Source organism: Siphateles boraxobius, unplaced genomic scaffold (assembly GCF_051911475.1).
Source record: "Siphateles boraxobius isolate OS27281-9 unplaced genomic scaffold, OSU_SipBor_1 7, whole genome shotgun sequence".
In the NCBI taxonomy this organism is placed as follows: domain Eukaryota; kingdom Metazoa; phylum Chordata; class Actinopteri; order Cypriniformes; family Leuciscidae; genus Siphateles; species Siphateles boraxobius.
The window spans coordinates 36718155-36733039 of NW_027509197.1; the positions used below are offsets into that span (position 1 = coordinate 36718155).

General features: G+C 37.1%; 1 protein-coding gene across 1 annotated transcript in view; it reads right to left on the reverse strand.

Moving 5' to 3' along the window:
* The window catches only part of cers6 (ceramide synthase 6), a 48854-nt gene that overhangs the window by 25570 nt on the left and 8399 nt on the right, over nt 1–14885 (reverse strand). The window contains exon 3 of the mRNA XM_077217034.1: nt 10336–10466. Coding sequence (XP_077073149.1) covers nt 10336–10466 — 131 coding nt within the window. The remainder of the gene's footprint in view (nt 1–10335; nt 10467–14885) is intronic.

Consider the following 14885-nt stretch of genomic DNA (forward strand, 5'->3'; position numbering starts at 1 on the left):
TGTTAATATTTTATTTTGCAAAATTACTGCATCAAAAGGTAATTTTAAAGCAGAAGCGTCAACTCGTCGGTGAAGGGGAGAGGAGAACACAGCGATCAGGTTAACCCCGCTCCACGGGCTGAAGTACTTCAAAAATAATTAGGAATTCAATGTGCAAGATGTCCTATATTTCTTACATCCTACTGTTATCGTTACAAAATTTCACGGCACATCCTCCACAACAAAGGCAATGCTGGAGACAGAACGCTGACCTGGGCTGATATAACATCATGTTTCAGCCGTTCCCTCCACAATTATCCCTAAGGGCAATTAGAGGCAGCATTTGATAAAATTAATACTTTTATTCTGCAAGGACGCATTAAATTCATCAAAGGTGACATTTAAGACATTAATACGCTTAGAAAAGATTTGTATTTCAAACAAATGCTGTTATTTAGAACTTTCTTTTTATCAGAATATCCTTGAGAAAAAATGCATCACGGTTTCTACACAAATATTAAATGGCACCTATTATGAAAATTCACCTTTACATGGTGTTTGAACATAAATGTGTGTTGCCAGTGTGTGTACACAACCACCCAATAATGGTACAAATCAGCCCGCTCACTTTTATTTTTCCCATGAATCGTAAACAGTGTCTCAAAATGAGTCGTTCGCATTTTCTACACATTATGACATCACAATGTAACAAGCCATGTCCCCGACTGGCAACAGAATCGAATAAGCTTAGCTCCTCCCCTGAGAGAGCTGCACACAGTCTGCCATGTTTATCCCATCGCTAGAACAGCTAGTGGAAAAACAAGAATGTCTCAGCTACGTGATAAACAATCAGAATGCTCTGTTGTTGGTTGTATCAATGAACACAGAACGTGTTTTTCAGTTCCACTGCGCTACTTTTCCATTGCTTTTCTATGTAAACGCGCTAGATGGACTTGTTTGACCGTTGAGCTCGCATCTCACATCTTTACAGCAGGAAAAGGTGTTCCAAAAATCCAGCACTCATGTTAAAAGAAGTTTAACTTTTAAAAAACTAGTCGAAATCTTTTGTTTTCCACTACCAGCGTCGCAAGTTTTTAGACGCAAAAGGTTGAGTGGCACGCGGTGTGTGAATGGTACTGAATGGGACAAAATAAATAAGACTGAGGTACGTCTAGCACGTTCACATAGAAAATAATGGAAAAGCAGGTCAGTGGAATGAAAAAAGGTGTTCTGTGGAAACGGCCCCATACTGTTTCTCCATCCGAGCTGTAAAGGCACAGCCCCCTCATGGAAAGGGGGGAGGGGGAGGGGTTCAGCATCTCATTTACATTTAAAGATACACACACGAAAACAGCATGTTTTTGCATCGACCCAAAAAGGGGCATTTTGGGCATGGTATAATAAATGATGTGTGGGGTATTTTGAGCTGAAACTTCACAGATTATGTGGACACCAAGGACTTATATTACATCTTGTAAAAAGGGACATAATAGGTCACCTTTAAGCACAACTGTTTTCAATATTGATAATTATAAGAAATGTTTCTTGAGCATCAAATCAGTATATTAGAATGATTTCTGAAGGATCATGTGACACTGAAATGGACTGCAAAATTAGCGTTAACTGCTGTAATTATGTTATAATCCATTTTAAATTATGATATTGTGAAGACTGATGCTGAAAATAAAGCGTTACTATCAAAGGAATAAATTAAATGTTAAAATACATTCAAAAAGAAAACAGATATTTGAAATTGTAATCATCTTTCATAATATTACCGTTTACTGTGCTTTCAATAAAATAAATGCAGCCTTGATGAGCATTCTTTCAAAAGCATTTAAAAAATCATACCGACTTCAAACTTTTTAATGGTAGTGTACCTTTGGAACTGGAAGCACACCAGCCTTCATTCATAAATGTATACATTTTAGGCCAAGTCTTTACCTCTGGTCGATTTAGAACATACAACCCTTCCAGCATTAAGCAAACAGATTCCTAAAATGCCATAATTTGATTAATGTCAATATTCCTATAGTTAAAGATCATGCTTCATGCTTCTGTCTCTTGACTGGCCCTTTACAGATCTGTGGACAGACCCTCTCGGAAAACACAAATAATTCACAATATCATCATTTAAAATGGATTATAACATAATTTCAGCTGTTAATACGCTAATTTTGCAGTCCAATTCATCTTCTTAAAACTAGTACAAACCCTCAAAATGTTAAGGTCAATTTGATTTCTCATTATATGACCCATTTAATAAGCTTTAATGTTCGACTACATACTTAGTAATTTTTTTTAATTTATAATTTTTCATATACTTTGACTGGAGGTTAAAAAAAGTCAAATCTGGGTCCTGAAACAAAACCAGTTAAGATGCACTGCTCTAAAACACAGTCGCCCTGTTTTCTCAGCATGTCATCAGTATGAGTCACCGTAAACCAGTTGTTCCACCACAACCACACACATACGGTCCTCTCACAAGGCTTTCCAATGCTGATTCATGTAACCTTTTCCCAATCCCTTTGGAGTATTTTTCCAGTATTTGTCAAATGTTTCAGGCCAAGTACCACCTTCGATAGAAAACTACTGGCTTAAGTGGCCTTTGCAGATCTATGGAAGAGCCTTAAAAAACACATGCACAACCAAAATAACATTTAAAGTTTTGCAATCCAATTCAAACATGCCAGTTAATACATATATTTATGAATTTGGAACAATGTACTCTATCTTTAAACTTTTGCTGACTGCCCTTTACCTCAAACAGTAAACTAAAGCATGGTGCTAGCAACAACAAGATCATGGGTTCGATTCTCAAGGAATAAGAGCTGTGCGTGTAAACCTCACTCCCCTCACTAGCGACTGACGCTAGAGGCTGCGGTCTTTAGGTTCGAATCCCAATTGGAGTGGGTCAAGTATGACCGGTTACACTGATGAAATGTGTACCTTGCATGCAATGTTAGCTGCTTTGGATAAAAGCGTATGCATACATGTAAAATGTTTTCCGATCACATTGTGCAATGCCGATGTAAAAATGTAGTGTATATATTAAAATTAAGAAACAGACATGAGAAAAAAAATTGAATTAAATGTATATGTTTAGTTTAAAACTGTAAAGTGTTGTGCTGCGTACCACCTGATTGAGAACCACTGCTTTTGAGAAAGATGACGAGGCCATTAACACTAGCGATTATGGTAGAGGGATAAGCCAATGAGCAGCGTGGAAAAAATAAACGACAATAGAGTGTTGCAGGGATGATGTATTTTTTAGGCCAAAACCTGGAGCATTTTAGCACTTCCGGTTCCATTGTCCCAAATTCAATGGCTTTTTTAAAATACGTTTTCGATTAAAGGCCTGAAATAAGGTCTGTGGTGAACACATGCTTAAGATATTTTTATGTTGACATATAATACATCAGTAAAACCCCCTCGTGCTTGTTCTTAAAACTTTTACTTGAAAAAGGTGGTTGCTAACAAGTGACAAAATGGGGTTCTCAGAGATAGTATCAACAGATAAACTTATCTACTCACTACTCGAATTCAGAGTGTCATTGCTTTTTTTAATCGCAAACTACTCAAACTCAAATTTTCAAGGACATTTTTTTTAAAAATAAAGACTTGTCAAAAAAAAAAAGAGTTGTCAAAAGCTTAATGATGGTGACGTTGTAATCATGCATCCGTGGAAGGGGTGTATCGATAAATGTTTTTGTGCATACAGCCAGACAACGAATACAGTCAGTCACAGGCGATCCACGCTACAATCCAGAAAGGGGCGCGCGGTAATGCAACGCTGTTTGCTCACCTCCACAACAAGAAAAAGAGCAGAAGAAGAAGAGACAATCTACGCTTCAACCCAACAAGAGTTCAAATGGCACGCAAGAGCTTGCTAGTAGCCTATATGCTGAGTTTCGATTCATTTTTGTAACATGCTCCACTAACTTCACGGAAAGGAAACCGGGACGGCAAAAAGTGGCATCCTGTTTTTTTTCCTTTATTTTACAAAAGCACAATGTTTTGTTTTTATTGCGAGTACACACAAATAAAAATAAACCCTTTACAGTTTCGAATCATGTCTGTAAGACCATAAGTATTTTAAGTTTCTCCCACTGTTATAATGAGTGGTAGTGGGCAGACGACATCATCCAAATGTGCCAATCACCGGAGCTAGGCAGAAAAAGACAAAGTTCAAAAACTACTTTTCAGTTTTGTAGCTGATTGTGACCAAATAACTATTGTTTTTTAATCAGCCCTATATAAAAAAAAGACCTATGCAAGAGTACATACTGTATACTGCTTCAGGCTCTCCTGTACTGTACCAACTACCTCAAGAGGGAACTAGCTAGTTGGAACCAAATGTAATATGCACTACCGTCTGTTGACAATGAAATAATAAAAAAAGAAACCTAGCATTTGGGATTTGTTGCTTTTTGTTGTACCGAGCTCGTTTCGAACAGTGACCCCAAAACCGAGATACGTACTGAACCGTGACTTCTTTATACCGTTACACCCCGATCCGTGGTGTAGTTTATTTATAGTCTACGTTTAGCATTTTACTCACAGTTGTCTTCAAAATTCATAAAAGTAGTGAAGATTATCTCCATCAACAAAATGTGTAAGAATCATAAACTTTTGTTGCTCACAGAGATTATTTTGTGCAATAACTCAACAGCCAATGGAAAAATCCTATTGTTTTTTTGTTTATGTTAACTTCCAGGTTGGCCTACAAAAATACAGCATCACTGCAGCGCTCTATTGGGAACAACTAAAGAGTCGGCGAGTGCAGGGGAATACCAGGTGAGCTTGTCTCTGTGGTTATAGATCTCTCTGCCTGTGGTCAGTTTCCAAGCGCAGAAGCCTGTGCCAGCCGATACCTCTGAGATCAAAGCCGACAAAGAAATGAGTAACAGGGTCTCACAGCCAAACAAACACCTACCACAGACACTGCACCTTCCCTGAGGCCGAAAGACTGCGGTTGTACAGCCCTCTGAGGATTACCATGTGATATACAGCATTAATTACCGCTTTGATATTCACATAGACAGAACTCCCTGTCACTATGCATGAGAAATGAAAACAACATCAATTGCTGTTCCTTCCTTTGAGTCCAATTCATGAGTAGTTGAAAAATGTATTCCAGTTTGTTGGAGTTTAATGTGACATCAAATATTCACTATAGGGTTCAGATCTGGACAAACATGAGCCTGATGGATTTGTTCTCGAGCCATTTCTAGGTTGTCTTTACAATTTTGGCAGGAGCATTGTCTTGTTGAATTATAACATCTGATCATTCCTTTTTAGATAACAACTTTTCATTTGTGGAAATCAAGCCATTCTGCAATATTCTCCTGTACTCCAAAGCATTATATTACTTTTCACAGAGAAGTAGCTCATTAAAACCAGTAGCTAAAAGGCTCCCACACAATGACACAGTCTCTTCATCGCTCTGGAGCATCATCATGCAACTCGTGTTTCATTGTGATTCATCACTTACACACAACTTCCCATATTCTGCCAAAGACTTCATTCTGTCTTTGATGTTTTTCTGGGACAGCAATGGCTTTTTAATTAGTGCATATGCTTATATTTTTACTAATTTCCAGACCAATCATTTGTGGTTAAGATAAATAAAAAGCTAAGTGTTAAAAGTCTATGCAAAACAACACTGAAATGACAAAACAAGATAACCTACAAAAAAATAAAATGCAGTTTTATGTCAAAGTATGAATGATTTAAAATTGATTTTTTTTTTATTGAAACTCTGTTCAGAAGTAATTTGCTATGAAATGTAAAAAATGTAAAACCAAATACTATTTATGTAATCATTTGGAAAGTAGGCTGGTGAAGATATATTTACAATGACTTTACAATAAAATAAAATAAATCAATAAATGGAAAGACAACGGGAGTCTTCATGAAAACTGCTAGAAAATTATTTAAAAAATATGATTTTTTAATTTATTTTTTTGCTATTTCATTTAGAGATGCTAAACTAGAGGAACCGAAATTACACATTTCATCTTTAAATTTTAGCAGTAAAATCAAAGTTGTTAAAAAAGAATTTCTGTGAATCCTATCCAATTTAAATGAATAAGTTCAGAAATCTGATTCAATGATTCATTTGCTAAAATTAATCATTAAAATGCTAAAATGTTGTAAATATTTAAATCTATAGGTAAATATTGACATTTATTGCCATTTATTGGTGCATTTAATGAAAAGTTCATTTATTTATCGAAGTTTTGATAATTTTTTTGGTGTTTACTGTATTTTTCATCTTGCATTAAACATTTGTAATCTACTTATTGTTTGGTTGAAATTATGTTTTAAAAGGCTGAAATAATGTCAAGATTATATAAGCCATCACTCAGTCCTACTTGGAAGAAGGAAATGCATTTGACAATGTGTTACTCAGGTTATTATTTGAGAAGCTTTGGACGTCTTCCTTTCAGCAGTTTTACTGTAAAACACCAGAGAGCAAATCAGAGCCTTTGGGCTTGACCTTGAAAGGCCTTCCAGAAGGAGCAGATACACCTGAGTCTCCTCACAGAGAGGGATGCTCTGCTTTCAGACGCTGCAGTTGATCAGTGATGTTGTCTGACAGGCCTCTCTGAGGACGGATAGGACTGCGCTGGACCATGGAGCACAGAAACACCAGCTCTTGTTCACCCACTTCTCAGTAACTTTAAACTGCATCACCCAGTAAACCTTTCACGGCTGGCTTCTTCATAATCAGCGGCTGAGAGAAAGAAAGATTTTGTTTGGCTAACGAAGCACGGGGAGGCCTTTTTTAAGCAAAGGGAAATATAATCAATTCAAGTGTATTGAAATGAAAGGGCAGTTTTTGCTGTTTGGCATTATTTAATACACCAAAATGTTGAGCCTTATTCTTGATCAATAGTAAAAACACACAGGAGTAATTTAGCTAATTAGAGGTCTACGCAGTTGCCTGGTAACAGGTTAGTTAAACATGAAAAAGAGAGAGAAATAAGCATTTGTATAAAGCATACTAAAATTACTATAGCTGGTTCCATACCCGCTAACTAGACAGCAAATCAATGATCGCCCACTTTTTCAGCAGCCTTGGATAAGTATTTTCCCCATTGATTTTCTTCACATGGATTTCAGAAAATTCTAAACGGATTCATTTTTTTTATTGCAAACAACAACAGAAAATGTGAAAAGCAGGAAAGAAGTCAATGGAACAAAACTGAGCTTTTTTGATAGAAAACTATAATACTATAAAGCAAAGCAAATGATGTAAGATAAAAAAGATTACATTTACATAACATTTACAATTTTAACATTATACATATATTTTTTTTTTTAAAGTAAAACAATCTATCGTTCTAATCTGAGGCGAAAATTAAATGAAAGTACTTTATACTTCCAAAACCAATCTGCTGAATTCTGTAATATAGTTCTAGATTATTAAAACACATAGTTTAGGTCCTGGATGGTGAATGTTCAATACAGACACACTAGAAAACACCAGTTTTTAATACACTCCTCAATCCAAACATGAAGTGCATTGTGGATTTAAAGCACAACAGCTCTGAGAGAGATTGCATTGTGAGAAATCTTTATATACGTTCACAAATTCCCATGTTTTTGATGGGATTGGAAGTGCACCATAATTGTGGTGATCTCAGGCATTATGCAATAACCACGTCAAAATCTTTTGGGAAGCATCTGGTTGTTTTTATACAACTCTGACAACATACTGAACTGAAAATGCATAAAACTGACCACACAATCTGTGTAAATGTTCAAGTCATACAGTGTTTCTATGGAGACTAAAAATATTCCTTATTCTCTGTGGGTGTGAAATAATCCACTCGTTCCACTGAGCTTTCTATGAGCTGTGATTCTTTTCTCGCAAAGTGAGAAAGATGATAAAAAAAATGCTGTCGAGCTTACACGACTAACAAGAGAAATCACAAGACTTCCTTATGCCAAAAAAAAACCCCAAATACAATGTTAAAAATCTAAGCCAGAAAATAATCCACTAACAGAATAAACTTATGTTCTGACTAGAATACTACCATACTATTTACTATTTGTTCAGTATATAGTATGTAAACTGTGCATAGTAAAAAAAAGTATTCTGTATGCACAAAACACACACATGACCTAGATAAGCAAATGCAATGACCTTGACCTTTCCGTGTGATGCATGAACCAGAACATCAGGCACAATCAATAACACTTTTTATTTCTTAGATGATAACTGGATGCCACTCACAGAATTAATTATGAACATAAGGTCACTCTCGCATACTTCTACTGCATTCTGTTCCTTCAGTTTATACTAGGACTGTATAATTAATCGAAAATAAAACAAAACTAGGTATGGTTTAGATTGATTATCAAATCATTAAGGCTGTGAAATAATAAATATATGAACTCATGACCTATTGTGTTCAGTGTCTCAGATGTCGATCTCTTTGGGTCGCTTTAACGTGCATGCCAACCATCTTTCAAAGCTTGTAATGAGAAGCGCTTATAAACCGGTTGTTGTCAAAAAAAGAGACTCTTTAATTCACAGCTGACAAAATGGGCTTTAAATAAAACTGGGCTGCCTATAAGGCTATGAGGTTTGATTAGTCAAATACAGCATTGCTTGAGGAAATATATCTTTTTACAATGGTGTCGACTTGCATTGTTCCCGGGTGCAAGATTTCAAAGACTAAATGTTAACGGGAGTTAAAGCTGCACGATTCTGGATAAATTGAGAATCACAGTTGTTTTAGCTTCCTCTTCTCTAAAAGCAGTGCTTTTTCAAGCGCAACAAAACATGATTTCCAATAGTGCCTTTAGTTAGAATCAGAGTGGCTCTATAACTCTCATCATTTTATAGTTCTCATTAGGCTAGTTCTCAAAAGTGAGCGTGTTCTGTGATCTTTGAAGACTTTGGCTTAATTGCCTCTGAAAGAAATGGCACAGTGTCGTGCTTTAGCACTGATTAGATGGTCACTATTACTTCTGGGGCTTTTCAGACTCGACTGTAGATCAGAGAGAAACCGACAGAACATTAGTGTCATTGAATCCCACAGCTGAGGCTACAAACGGTGAACAAGGAGACAGCGTTCACACATACAGTTCTACAAAGCCATTGTAAGACATTAAGTTGCTGATTTATGCCGACATGAGCAACAGCGAGTGCTGCCGATGAGAGTTTAGCAGAGGTTGACTTTATGCAAATGAGCAGTGACATGGTGCATCATGTTAGTTACGTTTCTGGTCAAATATTCATTCAAAATCACGTCTGAGTTATGGCAAAATGTGGAATGGAAGAAGAAATACCGTTAATGCAGAGAGATAAAGCAGTAAAGGACAAGAAAATGAGATTCTGCGGACAGGACGAGCAAAGACAGGTGACAAAATGAGAGACAGGAATAGACTGGCCTACTTGCCCTCATGCCGCCTAACTAGCCGACACTGGTACACAATAACACACACAGGTGAGACCTGTCTATTTCAGACAAGCTTCACCACAGGGACCAACACCAACCAAATGAGATCAGCAGACAAAAGAAAAGTGGAACAAATGTGGAACAAACAACTCACGTTAGCGTGAAATCAAAACTGACCATGTTCACATTATCGTTCAAAAGTTCTTGAGAAAAGAACTTAATAAATTTATTCAGATTTGAATTGAACTAACTAACACCGAAGACTGGAGTAATGATGCTGAATATTTGGCTCTGCATTACAGGAATAAATAACATTTTAAATATATTTTAAATTCTAATAATATTTCACAATGTTATTGTTTTTACTGTAATTTTGATTAATAAAATGCAGCCTTGATGAGCAAAAGTCTCCTTTTCAAAAATGTTTTAAAATCTTACACAGAATTGCCCTTAATGCATGTAGCTGGCCTTATTGCGAACGATTCATCATAGCACATTACTCCAAAGAAAAGCATGTCCCATATATATATACATATACATATGAAATGTTAAAATATACTCCAGCATTTATAACGGAAACGGTACTTTAAAACCATTTAGCGGGCTCAATTTCTGCAATACCAACTTGGTTAGACACATTACTTTGACTTTCTATTTTAGAATCCAAATTATTTAGCTAAATATACATTTTATATAAAACAAAATATTTACTTCAGTACATTTGCTTTACAGTCAACTTTTACACTTTCATGTTTTGAAACTGCTTTCACTTCTGCAATCATTTTGAGTGTCTTCTCTAAAAAGAGACCAACCATTTTTGGGTCTGTATTCCAAATCGTTAATGAATTACAACCATTTAAATTCTGATTATGCACAAAAAGTTAACAATAACAAATCAGGCTCCTGACAAAGCAAGCACAGACAAAAAGCCGATTCTCACATGCTCTCGCAGAAGCGCGCCAGTGTGCTGGGCTTCTCTTGGTTGCGTCGTTGTCTGAACCAGCGTTGGATGGTCCTCACGTCCCAGTCCAGCTGCTTGGACAAACCCTCTAACCTCTTCTCATCGGGGTGCTGAAACACACAGACACACAAGCATCTCACTGCAGAGATCTGACACCGTTCGAGGACAAACAAACCGCCTGGATTTGGATGTAACAGCTTGAAAAATTCACTCCATGCACATTTAAAAAGACATCTGCACATATGAGACATAATCACACTGGGATGCACTGCTTTGCTGGCATACTATAGTGACTTGAGTAGTGGGGAATCAGTTGTGAATAAGCGAATCTTTCAAGTGAACAAATCATTCTTCACTTCCATGCCCTAATTTCTCATTTTGTCTTACTGAACACATATGCCGCTTTGAACTTGTCTGAACAAAACTGAGAATGGCTCTGAACAAAATGCAAACAAAACCAACAAAGCATGTCATTGATTGAGGATCTGCTGACCATCACTGGCCACCATACAGTCGGATTTGAATGTGAGGTTATTCTGTAAAACAAGTAGAGTTAAGAAAATACGAAGAACAGGTTTAACAGGTGTGCAAAATGCATAATCCACAATTTCTGAATTTGTAAAAATGACTGAAGATCATACACAATTAAAAGTACGTCAATTGCGAGTAGGGCTGCTCGATTATGATAAAAATAATTTTTTGTTCATTTTTAATTTCACAATTATCGATAGGCTACTTCAGTAAAAACTAATACTAGGTTAAGGGATGTAAGAAAAAGAAAAATCAATGACGTTTAATCACACAGCCCTAATGCGAGCAAGCGCAATAAAGTTAAATAATTATCCCTCTTTAAGGGCATTACTGAATCTCTTCATTTATTTATTTAGGCTTGTTTGTCTCTAGCTTGATAAAACAAAGGGAAAAAATCTGCTTTGTTGTCATTTGTGGAGACAAATACTTGTAGTATTAGTATCTTACGACTTTGTAGACATGAAATGAATAATGAAGAATAATAAGACTTGTTTTAACTCGACAGAACAGTGTTGTTGAATGAATGAATCATTCATTAACTTACAGAAAAAGTAGTTTTGTAAAAAACAATAAAAATATTCAGTCAGTTGGTCGAATCAAAATCCCCAACAACAGTCATTGAGGCATTGTGTAGGTGTTTGACATTTTTTTAGTACAATGTTTTACTTCATTTAACAGATATCTGAAATACTTGATTCTGATTTTTCATTGTAGCGTTTAGCAATTAAATATTGTTGCTACTTTACAATGAGGTCCCATTAGTTAATATTAGTTCATGCATTAACAATGAGCAATACATTTGTATGGTATTTATTCATCTTTGTACAAATGAGTTAATAAAATACAACTATTCAATTTACAACTTTTGATTATAATAATAATATATTAGTAAATGTTGATGTTAACATTAACTGAGATTAATAAATGCTGTGCTAGTTTTACTCTGCTCTCTTCCTCATAAAAAACCCTTCAATCAATATTGTATGTCCATTTATTATTATTTTTCCTTAAGTAGTCATGCAAAAGCAGAATAGTATACAGCTATTGTTGCAAAATAAACCACTTCAGGATGATACAAGACACCTGAGCTTTGGCCAAAAAAAAAAAAAGATTTCTAAAGAAAATTACTTTTATACCAAAAATATTTCTTAGCCCTAGAACTGATGTCTATCAGTAATGGGTTTAATGCAAACTCAATCAAATTCCAATTAGAATGAAGCATCTACATGAGATTCTCCCTGAGGACACACACACACACACACACTTTTTTCTTTCTCTCTCTCTCTCTCTCTCTCTTCTTTTCAGGCAGGAATTGTCTCTTTATTCTTAAAGTGTGCCTGGATATTGTGTGTTTGAGAATCTGAACATTTGTCAAGGAAACTTAGTTCTGTGGTGTCTAAAAATAGTCCCGGTGCGTCAGTGCACATGAGCTCTGATAAAGCCACACACGTCAAAGAGCCTCACTATCACTCTGCATTTATAACTTTGAGATTACGATTACCTGTACAGTCAATCCATACTGCCGTCACCATCGACACGGTTCTCTTTTTCTCAAGACAAGAGCTCAAAAAGTTGAGACGTTATTCTTACATTAGGTATTCGTCCTCATTCTCAAATGAACTTCAGTAAGAACACTTGCATTTGATTCAAGATAAATGAACTTAATTTACATTACATACTGATTCAGCTCATAGGGGACGAGAGTTCACAGTGAATTTGTTGTAGACATGTCCTGTTCACTTAATGTGATTCTCTGTAATCAATTTTCAGCAACTGTGACAACTGCTTGATTTGATTCTGATTCACAGTCTCTGCAGTTTTTAATCACATTTCTGCATAATTTAACAATTATTTAAAGATAAATGACTGATAAAAAAAAAAATCTTCTCAATGTCATGATTCATTCCAGTCCCATTAAGAATATGATACATTATTTTGTAAAATTACTAAACTATATTACACATTTTTTTTTACATTTTTACTGATCAATTAATTTTAACTTTTTTTTTTATTATTAAAAAACGGTTTATTGGCCATAGGTGCCTTTTTAGGGATGTTAAAGTACAGATAAAAGTCTGTACAACAACATGGATGGGTGGATGGATGGAAGGGATGATGGATGAATGTATCGATGAATGAATGGATGGAAGGAAGGGATAATGGATGGAAGGGCTGATGTATGGATAGATGGATGGATGAATGGATGGAAGGGATGATGGATGGATAGATGGATGGATGAATGAATGGATGGAAGGGATGATGTATGTATGGATGGATGGATGGAAGGGATGATGGATGGATGGATGGTTGGATGGAAGGGATGGATGGATGGATGGATGAATGGTAGGGATGATGGATGGATGGAAGGGATAATGGATAGATGGATTGATGGATGGATGGATGGATGGAAGGGATGATGTATGGATGGATGGATGGAAGGGATGATGGATGGATGGATGGATGGATGGATGGATGGATGGATGGATGGAAGGGATGAATGTATGGATGAATGGTAGGGATGATGGATGGGTGGATGGATGGATGGTGGGATGGATGGTTGGTTGGATGGAAGGGATGATGGATGGATGGATGGATGGATGGATGGAAGGGATGGATGGATGGATAGTTGGATGGAAGGGATGGATGGAAGGGATGGATGGATGGATGGATGGTTGGAAGGAATGATGGATGGACGGTTGGATGGAAGGGATGATGGATGGATGGAGGGTTGGAAGGGATCATGGATGGATAGTTGGATGGAAGGGATGGATGGATGGATGGATGGTTGATGGAAGGAATGGATGGATGGATGTTAGATGGAAGGGATGATGGATGGATGGATGGAAGGGATGATGGATGGATGGATGGATGGATGGATGGATGGATAGAAGGATGATGTATGTATGGATGGATGGTTGGTTGGATGGCAGGGATGATGGATGGATGGAGGGTTGGAAGGGATGATGGATGGATGGAAGGGATGATGGATGGATGGATGGAAGGGATGATGGATGGATGGATGGATGGAAGGGATGATGGATGGATAGATGGATGGATGGATAGAAGGGATGATGTATGGATGGATGTATGGATGGTTGGATGGAAGGGATGGATGGATGGATGGAAGGGATGATGGATGGATGGATGGTTGGATGGAAGGGATGGATGGATAGAAGGGATGATGTATGGATGGATGGATGGATGGATGGACGGTTGGATGGAAGGGATGATGGATGGATGGATGGATGGATGGATGGGTGGATGGATAGAAGGGATATATGGAAGGAATGAATGGATGGATGGGATGATGGATGGATGGTTGGATGGAAGGGATGGATGGATGGAAGGGATGATGGATGGATGGATGGATGGTTGGATGGATGGATAGAAGGGAAGATGTATGGATGGATGGATGGATGGATGGGATGATGGATGGATTGATGGATGGATGGGTGGGTGGATAGAAGGGATATATGGAAGGAATGAATGGATGGATGGATGGGATGATGGATGGATGGTTGGATGGAAGGGATGGATGGATGGATGGAAGGGATGATGGATGGATGGATGGATGGTTGGATGGATGGATAGAAGGGATGATGTATGGATGGATGGATGGATGGATGGTTGGATGGAAGGGATGATGGATGGATGCATGGATGGGTGGATGGATAGAAGGGATATATGGAAGGAATGAATGGATGGATGGATGGGATGATGGATGGATGGTTGGATGGAAGGGATGGATGGATGGATGGAAGGGATGATGGATGGATGGTTGGATGGATGGATAGAAGGGATGATGGATGGGATGATGGATGGATGGATGGTTGGATGGAAGGGATGGATGGATGGATGAAGAGTAAACTCAGAATCAGAATGAGCTTTTATCGTCAAGTCTGTTCACACACACAAGGAATCTGTCTTGTTGACAGAAGCTTCTAGTGCACAGAAATACAAAAAAATCTATACAATATAAATACACAAAGCACTGATAA